Genomic DNA, 22210 nt, shown 5'->3' with positions numbered 1-22210 from the left:
CAATAGCCACAAATCCTAATGGAAAGTACAACCGTATAGAATTACACATGTGCACCATATCCTTGTAAAAAAAGGCAGAACTACGTTGAAAAATGACTTTTGAGCTTCTGATGCACTGAAATACTATTTATCACTATGTCTTTAAAAATGCAATGAAAATATCCTAACACAAATGTGCATAAGAGGTCAATCATTTTTATTAACTGAGAGTTCCAAGTCTACAGCCAAAAAATAACATATTGTACAAGTGCATGCTTTCTATGACCACTTCAAAACCAACATTTGCTTCAACTTTCTACTCATGTGAGAGACCAAACTAAATAAAATATGGGTATTATTGTTGCCACCCTAATAGTATGTGAATATGAATTATAACTTTAAAATTGTTGACCTATTATTCACATCTTCTACACAATGTGGAGAAGTTATTTCAAAACCAAACAAAATATTAGCATTTATAGTTACAATTGAACAATTTACACTTATTCACATACTCAAACACAAGAGTCCACCTTTTTGACATCTTCAGAATCATAAGATAAAAGTCAAAGCTACCACAATTTACCTCTGAGACACTACTTTACACAAAGTGTTTTGAATGTATGAACGAAGAAGTTACCCAGCCATGTTGTTGATGCTGATATCCTGGGAGGTACAGGAACTTGCTGGATGAGATCCTTGGATCAATTAGCTACAAGCAACCAAATTGGATCAAATGGCCCATTTCTTATGATCTTATGTAATATAACAATGCAGGAGAGGGAGGAGCCATGACAAAAACCGGTAAAAGTCACAGGTATGAGGTTAGCAAAAAAAAAAGGGAAACAAGGAAAAACACACTACTTTTCACAGTGGCGTCCAAACTGCACTATCCCTATCTAATGGGGTCTAGTCTGGAGAAAAAAAGAAAGACTGCTTGGAACAGGGGTATCCAGTCTGGACTATCCCTATTTAGTAGGTTCCAGACTGGAAGAAAATGAGCGAGGCCAAAAACAAAAGAAAACTCAGCCTGCCCTGGTGAATCCTCACAGTGGCAGAGGAGAGAAGAAAAAGAAGCAAAAATGCAGCCTTAATGCTGTCTCCACAGTCCCCTCCTGTCACGCCCTCTGCAGCCAGAGGGCGCACATACTCTGTCCTGTCCCTAGTTTCCTGTGCTTTGCTGTCCTTCCGCTGTCTCTCTCTCTGGGGCTGTATATTTCCGGTTCACTGATTCACCTTCGCTCAGCATTGACGTTCAGATGTCCTGAGACCCGCCTAGCATCCAGGTCGCCCCACGTCCGCTGCCTGAGGGCACTGGTTTCTATACGACTCCTGAACTGCTGAGCCCGGGCTAATCCCCTGTTCTGCCGCTACGCATATGGGTCTTTTTCCGCTCTCCTGCCTCTCCATGGTTCGTCCTTCCCGACATCCGTGACATCTCCGGGACTGTCGCTGGAGTATCCTCCCCTTGCGGGGGACTCAGGACTGGGGTCCTGCTTGCTCGCCCCTCCGGGGAAGTGTTCAGTGTATTCTTAAAGGGCCCCTACAGCTGTGGCTCATCCTAGATTAGCTGTGGTTGTTAAGGCAATGAGTTGCACTTAATCTAGGGCTCCGCCTTCACACTGAACACACCTCCCACGTTATGCCACAGTAAACAAACACAAAACTCAACTTAAATGTCCTTAAGCATTTACAACTGCCAGAAAGATACCTGCCAAAAAAATCTGTGATGTAATTTGACAGCCATTGTTATTTTTTAAAATCTTCAAGGGTGGAGCATAATTCTACCTGGGGATTGACAGCAGATGTCAGGCTGGTTTGAAACAAAAAATCTACCTCCAAGAGAAAAGAGATAATTTGATTATGATAGAACTTTCCTTGTTTCTCCATGTCTCCGTGTGCAAATAAGAATAGGCAAAGAAAGTGAGCAAGCCTATTGTTAAACAGTATTACATTACCATGCTCAGCTATTCGTGTTTGAAATCACACCAAAATGCACACAACGCAACTTTGTGTAAGTTTACGTGGATTTCAGTATGTGCAATTAATCTGCAGAATCAAGCATTCCACTAATCAGTAAGGTTGCACGCCATTACCTTGTAATTGCAATATGTACATTCAGCCCAGAAACATTGACATATTTTATCACTGAAATAGTTACAGTTCATTTAATTTTGCTGCTAAATGATCTGTTTTAAATAGCAGTCATCAAATAAAATCAAGACTGCTTTATAAATAATGCAGTTAATGGAGGGATTAGAAAATAGCTACACTGTACATCTTGTTTACTCAACAGTGTTCCTAGCAATATGTGGACTGAACCAAAACTGGCCATCTTCCTCTGTTGTTTCTTGCAAGAACAATTATAGACACAGCAATCAATGGATTCAGTGTTCATGTTCTCCAATGTGCCCCAAAAATGTGCTTTCCCATGTTTTGTAATTCTAATAGATAAACCTAAAAACCAGCATTTGTTGTTTGTTTCTGAATGTGTCACACAAAACAATCCACTCTTTAAAAAGAAAGGTTCACGAATTAAAATGAGGGAAAATCTTTTGCAAATGCTGTCAATAATATTGTCATTTCAGTGCAGCTTATGGTGTACCTATCATCTGCTTTAGCTATAACCTTGGTTATCATGCCTCATGATGCTGTGGCACTTTGATTTGCTTTCATCCAATCTATGAGAGCTGAACACAGTTAAAAAGAATTACAATCAACTACTGAATTATATTTCACAGACAACTGCATTAAAGATCATTTACCCTTTGGTTCCATGGAGGTTGCAATGCTCCCTTTTGATTAAGAAAGCAAACTATTTCAATAGAATCTAAAAAAAATCATGCAGATTGGGCCACCACATGATTAATTAATGTGTAGAAATTTAAACAGGGATTTCATGAAAGCTGTAACATCTCCTTACACTCTTGGGGAAAGCAGTATCCTTAGGGTCATTCCTATCACATAACCACACGGTAGTTCTAATGAGCAATCAATTGGTGGAATATCATTAATAATATCCTGGACATGTTGTACAAACAGAATAATTAATCTAAATATTTATCTCAGAAGCAATTAAAGCAGACAGCCTCTCATTAAAAGTCTCTGGAGTTCAAACAGCCTAGTTTTAGGTTTTAAATGTGAGATGCATAAAAATATACAATCCATCTTCCCAATAGCTATTATTTAAAAAAACTACTACTTTTATCATCTTTAGCCATCAAACCCAATAATCTGATCATATTTAGAGGGTCAGATGATTTGGCATATCCAGGACTGACTGTCTTTTGTAAGGATGAAAGGGATGATTTTTATAATTAGTAAATCTTGTCAACATTTGTAATATCTCTTCAGCTTCAATGTTAGTTGAATAATTTAACGAAAGCAATAGCAAGACCTCATTGAAACTACTCTTATTCAAGCCCTTAAAAACTTCAGCTCTTTGAAGTATAGTCTGATAAGTGTGATAATACCTTCCTAATAACTCATTTCTAATGGTAAGGCAAGGTGTATTCTACTATACTTCTACACTAACAAAAATAGCATGATAGATGCACATCATAGAATTTAGAACATTGCATTTATACATTATAGCTGCAATGACCTAACAATATGAAAACATATTCAGATGCCACAGATAAGAATATCAGCTATGTATCTGACATGAATGAACTGGAGCCAAGATGGAACATGAAAGCAATCACAAGGCAAATGTACACTTTAACCAGAAAGTATTGACAAAGAAATAAGGAAGCACAGACTACTATTTTTTATTTGCAATGTACTACATTCAAAAGGGAGGCTGTATAAGTACATGATCCAAGACACCCTCCAATCCCAAAAATTCTGTATATTGAACATAAAGAGATACTCTGAAGACCCTTACTGCGTTTATATTTCAGGTTAAATATTCTAAAAACTGCAAAAAAAAAACTTTCCCAAGGACCAAGGAAACAATTATTAGAACTATAATACAATAACAGACAATATGTTAAATTTTGTAAAGGTACAGTATGTGAGACAATGATTTGATTTCTAAAGAAGTAAAAACTTCTGAATGTTTGTATACATTATATTATAGACTGCTGCATCATTGCTGAGCCAGTTGCATTGCTTAATTTTAAATTCATTTGAACACATCGTAGTTAATAAATAATACGTAGGGATATTTTAACAACACAGGCAATGCAAAAGGTATAAAATGACTAGGAAGTGACCCTTAATTAAATTAAAATTGGAATCACTAAGTCTTTCTTAGATTCTCACTGGAATCTTTTTTTAGGTTCCCTATGCATATTTTCTGTCATAATTGCCTTCACCATAAATTTGTTCTCCAGTGTCAACCCAATAGAGGTCCTGGGATTAACAACCATTCAATACAAAACTGAGTAGATCCCATTAACTTACTAAGCAGTCGTAGAAATCTCTGATACAAAATGTGTTTCTAACTACCGGCAGGAGACATGAAGGATCATCTGTGACAATGAAGAAACACCTTGCTCTTACCATCACTATGATTATAACATATTTTTTTAATGAATAGAAAAAAAAATACTTCAACATATTCAAGACATATTCAATGTTTAGATTGAGACTCATAGCCTAAACTGCTGCTCCCTATTAGATACAATTCTTTCTATAATAACATTCTTTGCAGGCTAACACTACAGATAACATAGGTTTGGCTAATTACAGTACCTAGATCCCTGACTATGAGATGTGTAAATGGTTTAATTGGCTATTTTGCTTGAATGTAGACTCTTAACAAAAACTAAATTAGACTACAGTAATGGGTAGCAAATAGGATACATGAATTATTTGGCACTGCTACTAGTCTATTTGCCTCTTTGCCACTAGGAATTGCCAAGTTAAATTGCTGGGCTTTTCTGCATGAAGAAAAAAAAACAATTCTTCTCTTGTACTGTATATGAGAGGATGTTTACTAGGGACTACAGTGACAAATTGTTAGTAAATCCACATTATAAAAAAAATACTTTATTAAATTAAGTACCTGAAAACACTGTGAAAAACAACAGCAATTGTGATTTTTGAGGACCACAGTTTAAACATACAGTATTACTTCAAACTAAATGCTGTCAAAGATTTTTTTACAGGAGCTTTCTTTGGTGGAATATCAATGTGGTACAGTATGTCACACAAGCTAAGCAGACACAGGAACTAAGAATCAATAAAAGCATACACAATAATATTGGGCACATATAGCAAAGGGAAAAAAAGATCAGTTCAGATCCATTAGAAATTAAAGCAGTAGGTTATTGCAAGCAGACAAAACAAAGAAAGAATACCCTCCAACAGCTATATACTATACACACAACCCACCACAACTATAATCTTAGGTTTCTTACTCTTGTGTTGGTGTTGGGGGGGGGTAATTTATTTCCATTCAAACATGATTCTTTCAGGTCAATCAATAAAATGTCAGAAAGTAGGTCAAGGCAACAGAGGAAACAAAAAAACAAACACAAATATATTTGCAATATTTCTACTCAACCCATATAGATTTTATGCTAAAAAACAATCAGTACTTCAGTTAAACAGAAAAAAATGCCATATTTAATTATAAACTGTAGAGTTTACTACCTTAGGACTAAACAATACAGTAAGAAGGTTTCTATTACTTTACATGCTAGTCATGCTACTGAGCTTTCAAGACAAAATCCTGCATACAATACAGTATATCCAGTCTGGCATTAAATCCTCAAACAACCTCAATTTATAGAAAACCGATTTTTTTATGAATTGTTAAACAACCTAATCACTGTGCAGTAATTCTTTAACTACACCTTAGCAGGTTTGTAAGAATCCTCAATCCTCTTGCTGCAAACAATCAGTGAGACTTGCTAATTAAAGCAAAGCTCTTGGGCCTTTCCAAATTGGTCTTGGTGAAAATGTCTTTAAGACATAAAGAAGCAACTGCAAATTAATATTCAAATGATAAATTCTCTTAGTAGCTCTTGTTTTAAATGCTATTTAATAATGATTCTTGAGGCAAGCCCACAAAATAGCAAACAGTAGCTTAAAGCATCTTACATAAAATCTATACAATCTAATGACAATCATAAGTAAAGAAGGGTACAGTACAAAAGTGAAGTCAACATGCACAGTATTTATAGTGTGTACTGTGTATACAACACCACACTAAAAGTGACAGTGATCAATTGGAATTAGGGAAGCATGAAGTTTATATTTACAATGCATGTATTTGGTTTTGGTTGCTATATAATCACATACTTATATTTGCTGCTTTGCTTTGAGTCTTTATTAAAGAAAGCTTCTGTTTGCCTGTTAATTAAAGATTGTAGTGCAATGAATCCTGATTGCTGGCACTGCAGGCAAGCTCATTACAGTGTCAGCAAAGCTATGGACCACCTGGCAGGCTTGCAGTCGGCTTCTACAAGTATCCAGCTTCACTTGAACTATCCCAGTGGCATGCAGTTTACGGCACTATACACTGAACTGTCTTGGAAAATACTGACCCCAAAAAATAAAAATATATAACAAGAATAAAATAAACAATAATTATGAAAATGCTTTCTGGTTTTTAGACTACAATATACTAATACCATAAACAATAATCACACATGATTATTGACCAACACAAAAAGAAACAGCAGAATGCATCAGAAATGCATTACTTGAATATTTGTTCTTTTAAAACCTTTAATGTTCCACAACAGCTTCTTTGATATAATACGGTATAAGACACCATTTTCCCATCTTGTGCAGTTTACTGCTCACTCTTGACCATTCTGTTGATAGTTTCTTTCCAAAAACACATTAGCAATTCATCAAAGGAGCAAATGTCTTTATGCACAGGAAGTCAGGGGAATTATTTTGCATTTGATTTCCAGTTCTGATAGCATTGTTATTGATTTAAAATTTCCCCAGCACTGCATAGGCCAGACACAACAGATCATTGTATTTTTGAACTGTCAATCACTGTAATCCAGGGCTGTCTGAAAGCTGACAGCATCAGGAAGGCTTTTTTTTATTCTGAAGCCTTGGAGGACAGGTCTTCAGTCCAGCATTTGGAAAACATCCTTAGAAACACCTTAACTTCTAAATGTATACATGTATATTGTTACTTCAAAACACAGGGATTTGGCACATATTTAACTGAAATAAGACAGACCCAATACCTTTTGCCAATTTGACAGATGTTAGTCAAGAGGCAAATGTATATTTGATGGCTAGTATATATTTTTGAACACCTGGACAACAGTGTCAGGTTATGAACAGTAAGTGCCCAAAGTCTGGAATTTCATTCATTCAGGAGTGGTGGCAAGTTTAGTTTTCATTTAAGCAATCAATTTGTTTATCAGTTAGATCCTGCCTTCTCTTGGTAGGATGACCCAGCAGCTTTTCTCATTTAGTAAATGGGTTTGTTTTGACATCCAGCAACCGCATGCAGTCATTTATCCTCAACCATGCAAAAACCTCACCAATGAGTAGTTCATGTGTCTGAGATCGAACAGACAGAGATCTTATTTGGCAGTCCTGTTCTTCATATGCTTATCCTTAACATAAAAATATCCTTTGCTCAATTATCTTTCAAAAAGTCATGAACAATGACAGAATAAGTTCAGTGCTATTTATTAGAAACATATTAATATGCCAGTGCAAATCCACTGCCTTATGGTTCATATTTATATGCTACTCATATAATACTATTTTCGATTTGAATCTGTTGAGAAACTGCCAGACTGGCTATTTAAAGCATTGACTGTATCTAAGACTGTGTACTAAAGTAGGAGGGAGAGTGCCTAAAGGCAGTAACAACAATTAAGAATGATGTGCCTCAATGTCCTATTTTAAAACGCTAATATGTAACATTACATCTATTCTTAGGAGCCATGCCCTGAAGATGTTCTAATGAAGAATTTCCAATATGTAATGAAGTTTGAAAAACAAATGCACTGTTATCTGAAGTAGAACATTAGGTTTATTCAGAATTTTTTAAATGCCACCTTAGAGACTTTTGCTTAATTAAATATTTTTGAAGAACATGTAGCAAAATATAGCACAAATTATGTATATTGTAGCAAAAAACAAACTGAAATAGAAACTGCAATACAAGGATGAATATTTCTTTTATGTAATTTCAAACTGTATGTATGCAGTTGTATCATGCTACATTACATAAAGTTATATTATAAAAAGTACATGACAATAATTCAATAGAAAAAAATATAGTAGAAACTATTTATTAGCAAATCAAAATGTCTAAATATTATGAAATAGTGTTAGGTACATCCTCTTCTTTATGGTATATTCAGGTGCAGAATTAATGTTTATAAAGCAAGCACTGTTCTGGAACTATGAATTGATGAAAGTGCAATTTGCCTTAACTAGTTGAAGTACATCCTGCTTCAGAAACCCACATCTTAGAATGTAAAACACTTTTTTTGTTCCTCTTGACAGCAGTTATATGATGTTCATTAACAAAACTGAGCTGCAAGTCAAAATTGTCATGCTCTTCTCTACAAACTAAACCTAATTTGCTTAAAGCAAACAAGGAATACATTTGAAAGCAATTGTAGATACAAATATTTACAGCATATTTGCTGCATTTCCTTATTGTAACTTAAGAATATATTCAAAATTATTTTCACTGCATTCATTAGTGCTTTTTTCTCTTTTCTCCAAGATGTCTATTTGCTGCTAACTACAAACAATTATTAGTTTTATGTTTCAAAGTAAAAGTTATATGATAATTATTAACTATTACCTTCATATTGTGTGTGTAACCTGAATGTTTCAGCTAAGCTCCGTTTAGCTTAGCCTCAACACACTGGTAAGTGTTCAAAGCACTGACAGCCTAAAGCTCAGCCTTGGACACTGCCTGCGAGGCACTATAATTCCAGAATCTGCGCTGGAAAGATACGTATGAGGTGATGGGTCGTGAGGCAATGGACAGGCAGGTTGGAAATAGCATGTAGGAGAGAGACAAAGGCCGGGGTGAGAGAAAGGAGATTTGACATGTAGAAAAGTTTGTTAATTGATTGAAGTTTTAGTGCACTGGGGAATTAGAGGACACAAAACAGAAAACCCATGGGCCCCTGGAGCAATTGGGGTTAAGGGCCTTGCTCAGAGACCCAACAGAGTAGGATTCCTCTGCCTGCCGCAGGATATGAACCGGTAATCTTACTGCCCCAGGCGTAGACCCTTAGACACAGAGCCACCGCACCGCCCTAGGGATCTTGGGATGTACTGTAGGTTCTCAGCCCTAGATCTGACTGTATATAACTATCACTGTAATTATTTTACATATTCTATTATTTCAGCTGTTTGTGGTTGGGACTTGGCAAATCTTCTATTTTTTAAAAGCTTTTTTCTCAATGTTTTTTCTATGTACTCCAGTGATTTACCTTTTGTGTTGTTTCCTGTTTTTGCTCCCTGAGGAAAACTGTGCTCATAATTTAGCTTGTGTGAGTAACTTTCAATTTACGTGTGCATGAGTCACTCTTCAGCTAGGACACAGCCTGCACGGCCATTCTCCCTCCATTCATTCTCTAACCTCTTTATTTGCCTATCCTGGCAAACAATGGGCTCAAGAAAGGATACACCTGGATGGGATGCCAGTTTATTTCAAGGTAAACACGCACACAATTACACCGGGCCTAGTTTTCCTAGAAACCAATTAACCTACCTACACGTCTTTGGACTATAACAGGAAACTGGAGCACCCGCAGGGAACCCACATGAAATCAAGGAGAATATCCAAACTCCATGCAGATAGCACCCCAGGAATTAAACCCAGGGCCCCTGCTCTGTGAGCCAGCAATGCTAACCACTGCACCACCATGTTCCCTAACCAGTCTTCTCCTCTATCCCTAAATCTCTCTCTAAATTTCTTTCATTGGGACAATTTGCCTATAATTTTAAGGGACTTAATATCTAAATACTATTGCACATAGCAGTTTAGTGATTTCTTTACTTGTTTACTGTTTATTTTTCAATTTGATTAATGGGGGCAAGACATTTGTTTGAACGATTTATTCTTTTAAAAGTCCCATCTATTACATTTCAACAAAATGAAATGTGTTGCTCTATTGAAGCTGTGGTACGATTACTTCATGCTGTTATCACTTTGGAATTTTCTAATTTACCTAGTGATGACAGTGACACTTTGTTTTAGTGTCACTAGTTAAGCATGCAGCTCTGTGTATCAGGCATACCTAAGAGCGCCATCATCATACTGCATATGAATAGGCCTGCGGTGGGATATAAATCACTCTTATACCCCTCCCCTGGCCCGGAGAAGATGCCACCAAAGGGTCAGTACAGACAAATGGGTCACATATACAATTCAATAACAATATTATCCTTCGATGAAAGCCAGAAAGGGCTTGTGCAAATCATTGCAACTGCACTTTATCATTTTTTACTTTGTTTCACATCTATAGCTCAGAAACACTGAGAAGCTACCATTATTTGAGGGCCTTTAAAGTCCTCTGAAACAAAATCCATGTTAAGTAAGTTGACCTACTAGTGTGGTTTGTAGGAAACATAAATTATGTACTAGGACTTCCAATATACAATATGTTTAATGGCACATTTCAGGACTTGAAATAAATAATGCCAGTGATTATTGATAAATATTATGTACACGAAAGTCTGAAAAAGGTCAAAGTTTTATGATACAAGTTCAGATTTCTACATAATGTATACTAAGAGGCATTAAAAATGCAAGAAATGAGTACTGGAACCAATAGCATTTGTGGGGTTTTTAATGCCTCTCGATGTATACATCCGTCCATTTTCTAACCACTTTATCCAATATAGGGTCGCGGGGGAGCTGGAGCCTATCCCAGCAAGCAATGGAGCAAGGCAAGATACACTCTGGATGCGATGCCAGTCCATTGCAGGGCACACGCAGACACAAACACACACTCACACCAGGCCCAATATTTCCCAGAATTGAATTAACCTTCCTGTATCTCTTTGGAATGTGGGAGGGAACTGAAACACCAGGAGGAAACCCACACGAACATGAAAAGAACATACTAACTCCACACAGATAACATCCCAGGGCCTCAGTGCTGAAAGGCAGCAATGCTAAGCACTGAGACACCGTGCTGCCCTCAATGTATACTATATATATAGACTTTATCCTCTATATATTTTATCCACATATGTACTGTTCCATCCTGAAGAAAACAGAAGTGTGAAAAGATAATGGAAATTTCCAGTATTTGAATCTGTCATCTCTATCATTCTTCTTGTATTTCACTAAGGACAAAAACACTTTTTCAAACACACTAGGAAAATCTTACACAAGGTCACCATGGCACTTGAACACTGGGTATAAACAATTTTCTTATATTAAACAGAATAGTGTCTAGCCTGAAAGTAGCCTGCATAAACAATCTACTAAAAAAATATTCAGGTGAACGTGCACAACAGTAATGAGGAAATGCCACATAAAGCCATTTTATAACAAAAAGAGAAAACAATATACTAACATGTCAATAGGACACATTTCGCAAAAGTATTAGAGATGCTTTTTCATTCATTTTTAAGATTCAGATAGAATATCTGTCACCACCATTCTTAAAATTAGATATAATGATTTCACTTCTCAAAATCAGAACCTTCATATGTAATTAGTTCATAAAGTAAACGAGTGCAGTATTATCCAGAACAAGTCTGCTGGAATGGCAGTTGTCTCTCACATTTCTGTTAAAATGAAACACTGGTTAGTTGACACTGAGAATTAGAAATAGGAACTGCTGTTCTGTGAAAAAGGCTTGCAGTCCCGTGTCACTCCAGACAGCAAGGTGTGCTGTTATGCATGGGAGAGCAAGGACATTTCATTAAAATGAAAACGTTGCAATTTTCTATCACCTTGTTAATGGGTTTCATCAACATAGCATTGGCAGATGGCTGAGTGACTGTTGCTCCAGATGTATCTTTAGGGCCCTAGCTAGCTGCTAGCACTCATACGACCTCCATGACTCCACCTCTGCTCTGTTCTAAAAAAGCCATTTTAGACAGGCTAGTGACCTATTTCAAAATGTTTTTTTTAGCAAATGAAAAAAATGGAACTGTTATTTTACTAGAAAGCCTTCTTTACTCTCTCTCATTACGACTCACAAAGAGTATTATCCTCTGTCTCAGTTTTGTTAAAATAATAAGAAACTCATCATTCATTTATTTCTTGTCTTAGGTCATGAACCAAATGATAAAATGTAAATTCGATAATCCTCCAATTTGTTAAGGTATTTATTTCTATACAATAATATATTTCATTGCACAACTTAACAGAACTAGATGCAGACATCCTGTCTCGACTGTTAGAATACTCAGCAGTTCTTAACTGCCGCCTTGTAGTTTTCGCATATTCTGCAGTTCTGCAACTGCCACCAACGAATACAGCTTGAAGTACACAGTATATTTGATTGAAAAGAAATATCACAATTTGTCTTTGAAAGAACATTATATCTGTAATAATTCTCTTCAATTTAAATGCATATTTTCATTGCTAAACAAGATGTACTCTTGCTGACAGCAGGCCCATGCCATTTCACTTAAAAATAAATTTTGAAATGGAACCATTTTAGACATCTGATAGTTCTTTACCACAAGACATGATCTGAAGGATGGATGAATAAACTCTTGGTCCAAGTCCAACTGTGGGTCTGTAATATGATTTCTTTGTGAAAACAAAATGCTTAGACATTGTCATACAATAAAAACTGTAAAGCACAAATACGCTCTTTACTCCATAGACTTTCAGGAAATTATAATGTCTAGTTCCCTGAAATCAACAGCAACAATAACAATCAATAATCAATAACAATCAATATGTAAAACTGCAAACTTTTTAACTTCTCCTTAACAGCTAAAATATTATAGTTTTTTAAACTAATGTACAGTACGTATAGGATAGGACTGCAAAATTGTTTATTTTACCTGCACCTATGTATAATTAAGGACATGAATGATACACTGGGCCTGTAAGGAATATCTTTAATATCCATCTCATAATATTATGCCAGTACTGCATGCACAAAGGTCTTTTAATAATCTCTTTGTTTCCTAATTTAGTTTTGATTGGCTATGAAATCCATAGCAGCACTCAAGGGCTCAGATTTCTCTAGTCATCAGCACTTCTCTGCCATAAATTGTACAAATGCACATGACTTCTTCCGTCTGGGAGCTTCTTTTCAAAGCCTCTGTTTAACCTACCCTGAAAATTAGCTGCAGTCTGGAGATAATTGCAGATAATTTTACAAAAGCAACCAGGGCTCCTGCAGAGCACAGTGGCATAGCAAGGTTTGCAGAATTGAAGCACCTCAACTATTTATGTTGCTATTCCCTCGCCTGTCTTGTTGGAATTCCCTTACGTCTCAGTAATTGTATTAAAAATACACACACAAAAAAAAGATGTGCTGATTTTCATCATTTTGCTAGCTGGAATGAGTTTCAGGCACTGAACTGCATTTACAGTATGCTGCAGACCCTGAAAAAAGGATTGAAACAAAAACTACCTCAATACTACAATATTCCAAAGCAGATCGGGTAAACTTTAAGATTACCAATAAAAAACAGGATTTAAAACAAAACCTATCAAGATCAAGAGTAAATTTAATAACTTAACCTGCCCACCGTACCATGAATATAATATAAATACATATATCATTATATATCATCTGTGTTGTTTCCCTGTACATGTTGGGCTTATTTAATATTTTGGATTGCTAATTATTTCTTTATAAGGCAAAGCAAATAAGACACATAAGAAAACAAGGAAACTGTTCTTGCTGGGAACAACACAATTTGTTAAATGTACAGGATTTCAAAAAGCCAACAATAGCACAACAGAATAAAATAATTTATTAAAAAAGAACTTTTAACTATGGGAGATGGAGCTTTATGAATATTATTCTCAGTCACACACATGACAACATTAATCCATTTACTTTAAGTATTAATATCTAATACAGTGGAAATGAACTGTTCTATTTGACCACATGCAGAGGTAAATATTTTCAACTGATAACAAGAGAATCCTAAAAAAGTAAATACTTCAGCAAGACATTTTAAATGGAAAGTACATTAATTCTTGAATCAGGAAGGTTTTTCTATGCATAAAATATTTTAACATATTAGTTACCACAAAAATGCAAATTATATTAACAGGGTTTTAGTTGGAGCCTTATGTAAGATGATGATTCAAAAACATGGGGTTACAACGGCCAGAAATTGCTGCTGATGTTGGATATGAGATGGTTAATGATAAGTCATTTACTTGTTAGTTTATGTAATAGTAAATACTGTTGTGCTTAAATAAATTCTTCTTCTTTAACAGAAAACAAACCAATAATATATAAGTAGGCTACAGGTTTCTTTTCATATTCCAGATATTGAAGAAATGACTGAACCAGCATTCTTGCATATTTGTTTTCAAGTACCAGTAAGAAAAAAATCCCTAATTTATCAGAAACGTTTGCCTGCGTTGAGTATAATGCTTCATTTTCCCCAGTTAAAACTGTGGTGTTTTAGGTGAAACTGATTTAGAAGACGTTTATTTCTTCTAACTGGCAGTTAACCCCCAGAAAGACCAGATTAGATCTTTTTCTTACCTTGAGATTCTATCACCAACAGTCAGCATTTTTTAAAAAGTGCTTTCGAGATGCACGTTTGAATAATGTATTCTATGAATAAAACACATTAGCTACAAACATATTCAATAATTCACTTTCAAAGCTAAGCACTGAAGTTATTAGGTCCTCTGTCACTCTCTATATGTCCTTCCTAGTTTCTGTGCTATCTATTTTTATACTTTGAGTAAGTACTTTCTTGGAACCTTTATAGTTTATCCACAAAGCCCTAGAAACCTAAAAGCAGATTTAATCGGTAGGATTTTTCACAGAGGTGTACATGTAAACTAAAGTCATTTATCTGTCATGCCTCCACATTGCTAAACCTTAAGATACAGCTCTGATTTAAAGTCTGTCAAGAAGACCATCTTAAGAAGACCAAATTAAGAAATTTTCTAGAGTGACTCTAACAATCACTTTATGTAGATATAGCAAACTTGCCTTTTAATACTTGCAAGCAATCAAGATTCACAAGCTCTAAACTTACAAATACAGTATAAGACAAGTTACACATGAAAAGAGGGTTTTCAATCAATTTACTGTACCTCTTTTGCTAGCAGGTTAGTGATCTGAGGATCCAAACTAGCTGCATCTGAAGAAATACAAGGTTGTCAGTTCCGACAACATGACTGGATAGCTTGTTCCAGACTCTCACAGTCATTTGTGTGAAAAATTACAGTATCTCCTTGTCTCATTTCTAAATTCATTCCACACCCTGAAATGTCCACTTGTGTCTTCTAATGCATGTTTTACTGTTGGTTCCCGAGGTCTCCAATAGGTCAACTTTGTCAATAACCTTAGGTATTTTGAATAAAATGTAGTCTTTTCTGTTCGAGGTTAAAAAAAATCAGTCCTTTACACAAACCAGAGTAGGACCTTTCAGCTCAGGAATGCATATACACATTATTTGGTAAGACATTTCTAATATTAAAGTCAAGGAAGGTAAAAATTCTTGGGACCTGTGAGTCCTATCATTCCCAGACAAGTGAATTTTAAAAAAGCTTCCTTTTAATAAGTATGCAAAAAGCCTAATACAAATTCATGTCAGCAGTTTATTATATTTTAATAAGTGGCATCCACACTCCACTTATTCTTTTGTACCTATTTTTGAGTCAAAAGTCAAAAGATATGAAAATCATTAAAAAAAATTTTGGCTCATATGTTAGGGTGTACAAACATATCAGCTTGTATTTTCAATCTGTTTAAATGGAAGCAACAACATACATTTCTTGTGTCAAGAAATAAATCTTCTGAGTCTGACATTTTTATAGTTTTATGTTGTTAATAAGGTGTTTCACCATGTATCTTGGTGTAAAGATAGTTCTAAGCTTAATATGCATGAATAAAGGTGTTACACTATATTATTGACTAATTATATGTTAGTACCTTTATTTTAAGCCTGATAAGTTGATTTTAATAGCTTGCATCTTCATTTGCTTTTACGATGAGAAAAATATTAGCATTACTGTCAAAAACTTCAATAATCAAGTACTTAAGAGATTAATCTCAAGAAGACTATTGATTAACAATCATGGAGATGTTTAAGAGGTTAACAAGGTGGATCCTGTTATGACTTATTAAACTTGAGCTCTGGTAAAACTGATTTGGAGAGGCTTGTGAAAAAAGACATGTTTGGTAAGAATAACAAACATTTCAGACACTGTTTTTCAGAATGTATATACAATAACATTGTACAAAATGTGAATGATTTTAAGTGACAAAGATACTGAAACAATTGGCAAATACTAAATCAGGGAACCCCCATACTCACTTTAAATTTTATCAGGACATTCAAGAACAATGTGGAAACAGAGTGGTTCCAACTTACCAATGCGCAGTATGTCTCCGGTGGGTCTCCACAAGTTATGTTAGGTGGGTCAAGCTTTACTTTTAAATATTTTGTCATGTCGGTTGCTTCTGGTTGACAGGCCATGTAATCCCAGGTTAAGCCTTCATCAGTATAGATCTGTGATTTGCATACATCATAATGTCCCCATGTTGAGGGATAGTGTTGCACAGCATGACAAACAGTTACCCAAAGGGCATGCAGTGTCAACAAAATGGACAAATGCATCTCTAGGTCCTTTTGATGTTTTCTCTAACGTTTTTTTTTTAATATGTTATCCAAAGACAAGCAGACAATCTTACAATTTAATCCAACTTCTATTAAATTGAGAGGTTTGGATCTGTGCCAGCATGCCAGCTTTTTGATAATTGCTTTAGGCTGCTAGTTTTAGTCTTACTGTGTTATGTCTGTTTCCCAGTTCTGTTGTGAAATCCAGTTTATCAGCAGGCAGTTCATAGGAGTCAAGTCTCTTCAACTTTTGTACTGATAGCTTAAAGGGATGAGGTGTGTTCGGGGCTTGTGATAGACTGCCTGACGTGCTGATAAATCAGTGTCTCAGGCAAAGTGATGAGCGACTGCTGTCTCAGGTCTGTTTTCCATCAATCATCATTTTCGTCTTGCATCAAGAGCCTGTAGGAAACAATGAAAAGTGAGAATTAACATCTTGCAGTTAATGTAAAATCGACATTTTGTGGGTAATAGCACAGATAGAATAGAAATAGTGTTTCTTTTCCAGTGATAAAGTATATAATAAAGATGCCTGGTGTTACCGAGTTGAAATTAAATAACAAGTCACCAAATTATGTTATTGCCAAAAGTTACAGATTTCAAAGAAGCATTATGACAAGTCCTTAAAGATTATATGTTTAAATACAAAATACTCAAGTCTACAGAATAGTTTCTAGATAATTAAGACTTTACACATTGTCAATGATTAGTTTTTAACATACGAAATACTGATATAGATAAAAGAAAATCTGTATAACTGGATAATTAAATTAATCTTTCATGTTACCCCTTTTTTAAGAAGTTAAAATATTAAATGTAATTATAATATCTAAATTATCATGTATTTTGACAAAGAAGTTATACATGAATTAAAACAACATTAACTTATTAACTTCCATTCCTGCTTAAATAACAACAACATTGTTGTCCTGCCTGTTTGTTGCGTACACCAGCAATGCAGTAAATCTAAACTCACAAAAAAGAAAATAGCAGTGCTGTTTCATTATTTGTGCTGTAACCTCATTTTGGGTGTACTTACCTCACAGTTTGCCATTATATTAAAGTGTAGGAAGAATATGCTATGATCAGCATACAACTATTGTCCTTTAACAGTGTTGATGACCTTGAGCTCAGCCCATCTTTTAACTATACAATAAAGACAAAATGCAGATTTGTTTGGATGTGAGTATACCTACTGCACATAGAAAGGCCTAGATTATAAAGTATATCTATTTTATATAATTGTAGTTTGTAGATATACAGTATGAACCAACAAAAATCACATCACGAGACTCACATTATTCATTCAAGTTATATGCTTTATAGCTAAAACTACAGTCAAGGCCAAATGATGCCTTAGCTTCCAGATAGCTATAGTATGGTGTTTACAGAATCCCCAGTAGAGATTGGGGTGGTATAGCTGGTCAGTCACTTGTTAGCATTTAGCTGATGTATTGTCCACTGTTTACACTTACAGCTTCTTTCAAGAGAAATGAAAACTACACACGCACTTGCTAGACACAAGGCCAAGAGAACTGACGTCTGCAAATCACATCCTGGTCTATTAAGTATTAAGGAACATTCAAAGTAATTTCTGCCAAGTTTATGAAACTACTTGGAAAAAAATGTCTTTCTAATTTTGTAAAAATTACTAAAAATAAAATGCTTCAGCTTTCAAGAGCTGAGTTCACGTGTTCAAATCCAATTCCTGGGCCTAGTGTCTTCTGGTTTTTCTTCCACCCCAACTTAAATACCGATATTTGGTGAAATTATTTAATTAACTGCATTATTGTCTCATTTCTAACCAGGCTCTATGGTGTTTTCGAGGTAACTGTACTTTTAATGAAGCCCATATTTTGAATAATAAACTGTAAAAGAATTAAATCCTACTTAGGAAGAACCCATTATACAGTATAACTAAGAAAATAATTACATTATTGTAACTTACTGATGTTGGTGCAAAAATCAGATAAATCTAGGCCCTCAAGGAATCAGGCTTGAAACCCCTGATCTATGAGTGTTAAATTTGTATTTCTAAAAATATGACACTCCACAGCATCAGTGTGTTGTTTTCTCATAAAGAAAAACAAGAGGTATAAATTTTGAATGGTGCTAAATGGTTTAGGAATGTGCCCCATTATCTCCACAGCATGGACTAGAATGAAAGAGCAATTAGACACAAACAACTCCTCACTACACACCATGCCAGCTGTTGTCTGCAATTTAATGATTCCAGGTTTTCAGTACTCTCAGAGGCTGTTCACTTCTGGGTGTGGTGTCATCAAGGTGGTTAACCAGGCAAAAACAGGAGTCTATCCCTCATTGTGTAGGTTAGGTTTTGAGCCACTGGATTGTGTTTTTTCCTATTGTCTATTGTTACTCAGTTACCAGTTGGTCTGGGGTTTAAAGGCATCGCACATATGCTTTAGGGAAACAGGCTAATTTATGAAAATGGAGAAAGTAAAATGCTCCATTTTAAAGATTGAACAGTTCGCTTAATTTCTGTGAGAAACCCTTGGCTTCCTTAAGCAATTGGCAAACTACTTATGACGGCTACCTGGGCAACCAGACAAGTGCTCTGCATTGATTTGGCAATGCTTTACCAAGTAGAAAATAAGCAAGCACTTCTGGACATCTGGTGAAAGCAGCAGCTTCCACAAAGTTGTAGAGCAACTACTGTTTTGTAGTTACTGTTTATCAAAATCCATCTGTCGAAAGTCTTTTCAGGCCAAGGTTTACAGTTCACCTTCATAATGAACTGAAAACATGAAGCTGAGTCATGTGAAATTTTATTAGAGTAAAAATGAAAAGTGCAACAGCTGCACACATTGGATAATGTAGAATAATAACAGTTTTCATCATCGTCTTTGTTTGCTTTATTTTAATTCATAGACAAAGAAATTTGTTTATGTAATTGATAAAGCATAATAGGTCTTTAACTCCATTGCTATTTTACTGAAAACAACTACAGGTATTTAATATATTTATGCATCCTTATGGACAGCATTGTGGTGCAGTGGTTAGAATAGCTGCCTCGCCACACTGGAGCCCTGGGTTCAATGCCAGATTTGTGGAATTACAGTATCTGCATGGAGTTTGTATGTTCTCCCTGTGTTTGTGCGGGTTTGCTCCAAGTGCTCTGGTGTCCTCCCAGTTCATGGCCTTTCTGGTAGGTTAATTGGCTTTTGGGAAAATTGTCCGTAGGTGAATGTGTGGGAGTCTGTGCTCTTGTTTTAATTTTGATACAAACATTAAACTGCTAATCATTTTAATATTCTCAGAGCTAGCATTATGTATCCTACTGATCATGATTTTAGTCTGAATTCATGTGAAGAATTGTTCATTACATAAAGGTTAAAAGGAGTCCTCTAAAACTGGAAAATAGATAGGTATTCTGAAATGATGAGACTTTCATCCTCTCATGCTTTGACACTAAAATCAATGACAGCTTTATTGTTGTTTTTAAATATTTTAACAAATATATTTTTATGTAAATCTTGCATTGTTTAAAGGGTTCAAAACAGATTTTCATGTAATTTCATTTAGTTTAGAGTTCTATTAATAATGCTACTAATAACATAAACTACACATTTCTCCTGTTTTAAGAAGGTCCGGAGACTACAGTGTTTCAAGAATAGAACAGGATACTTTGTCAATCTAAAAATATCATTCCATTCCATTAAAATGACGACGGCCCATCTAAGTCTCCATTATCCAAAATTATGGATGAAACCCTTGATTTAACTCACTGCAATGAACAGGGGGAACCTGCTATCGAAAGGGGAGTGAGGGGAGGGGCTCCTGATGTGTTAATCGTTGAAAGGTCAATGTAAGAGACATTCCAGGTAAGAAGGAGCCAATTATAACAAAAATTTCAGGCGTAGAACTAGTTGTGATTAATAGCCTCCCATTACTTTATAGACATAATATTAATATATTAAAAATGTCAGAGCTTGCCAAGAACTAATATGGGAAGGCCCGGTTAGCTAGAAAAAGATATGTATAATGAGCTAACACTGATACAGGGATAGATAAGGGGCAACGCATATTAAAGATCACATGCAGAGGTCATTATCACTTTTACAATTTAGATACCAGCCTTTTCTCTCATTATTCTGCGCTTTTCACTGTCACAGTGAAAAGAAAGTGTCGTGCTTTGCATGATAAGTAAGACTTACGCTCTGTTAAAGAAAACTATATATTCGCAGACTCTTCATTCAATTTCTAAGAGTTGAATAAAGATTCTAGAAACACAAAGGAACCCCTAGCATTTCAAGCTGACCATTTTTACAAGGAAACGAGTTAATGAAAATAATTTAATTATTTTCTACTGCCCAGCACACACTGTGATTCGTAATTTCAAGTGAATTAGGTTATGAATAATAGCATGTCTGAGTCATGGTGGCTGAATTTTACATCTGCTTTACATTTAGATTTTTTGAGAACCAAAATCATGTATGTGTACCGTAAGCACCTGTGTAAAGAAAAGGTTACATTTGTATTTTAGAAAATAATTACAATTTTACTGATCCAACTGCATGGCAAATGGTGGACAACTAACCTGACATCTGATCAAAAATATATTGGTAATACTCCAGCTTAAGGAATGCAAAACATTTTTATACACTGTAAAATTAAATATATTGAAAACTTATTAACAGAGTTAAATTAATGTGATGATATTCAATCTTAACTGTAGATTAACTGGGCATTATTAGCAAAACCCTGATATTAACCATGTAATGAGCCATACTCCTGACCATAGCATTGGGGTTAAAGTTTTGTAATAAACGTAATACTATTTATATCTTCAATCATAACATTTTAATAAATGACTTATAGACAGGAGATGGTTACTGGTAGTGATTGCATTAATCTTCTCTTTACTGCAAATATAGTGAACAAAAAAATATTGAAAAACCTGGATAAATGAGGAACACCATGTATATTGAAAGTAAAGGCCTCCCCACAGCTGTGGTTCATGTGTTAATTAAGCAAATAATTTCTTAAAATCATTTCTTAGCTGACTATAATTATAGCAAGCATGACTGCAAGAGGAGACCTCAGTGACTTTGAAGGAAGCATGACTGTTGGGTCACATTGGTTGGGAGCTTCAGTGAGCAAGACAGCTTGACTTGCTGATGTTTCATGCGCAACAGTGTCTCAGGTGATGTCGGCATGGAATAGACATAATCTGCAAAGGGCAACACTGGGTGAAAGCGTGTACTCCTGGATCGTGATCCGTGCACATTAATTCCAAGTGCAAGGCAAAACAGTTGAGAAACTGCAGATCGGTTGACTGCACATTTCAACTGGAGTGTGCAGCCAGTTTCATAAATAACACTGTCTGCTGGGAGCTCCACAGAGCTGGATACTCTCAAAGATACTTCGGAAGACTGGAATTTGTGATATCTATGTGATGGTCTTTTGTGTTTGAAGTGTAAAGTTCTAGATTTGATAAGAAAAAATGGGCAACTTGTGAAAGCCGGCTGGAGATAGAGTGGTAGAGGGACAGAGAGTAAACAAAAGC

The 22210-nt window shown here is 35.4% G+C and overlaps 1 protein-coding gene across 1 annotated transcript in view; it reads right to left on the bottom strand.

Moving 5' to 3' along the window:
* ntng1a (netrin g1a) overlaps positions 1–22210 on the bottom strand; it is a 114406-nt gene that overhangs the window by 87160 nt on the left and 5036 nt on the right. Inside the window, exon 2 of the mRNA XM_088927688.1 lies at positions 16435–17082. Within this exon, the coding sequence (XP_088783814.1) occupies positions 16435–16680 (246 nt within the window). The 5' untranslated portion in view covers positions 16681–17082. The remainder of the gene's footprint in view (positions 1–16434; positions 17083–22210) is intronic.

The sequence above is a fragment of the Atractosteus spatula genome, chromosome 11 (genome assembly GCF_055471065.1).
Source record: "Atractosteus spatula isolate fAtrSpa1 chromosome 11, fAtrSpa1.hap1, whole genome shotgun sequence".
In the NCBI taxonomy this organism is placed as follows: domain Eukaryota; kingdom Metazoa; phylum Chordata; class Actinopteri; order Semionotiformes; family Lepisosteidae; genus Atractosteus; species Atractosteus spatula.
The sequence above is the reverse complement of the archived record's forward strand: the minus strand, read 5'-3'. Positions and strand labels throughout refer to the sequence as shown.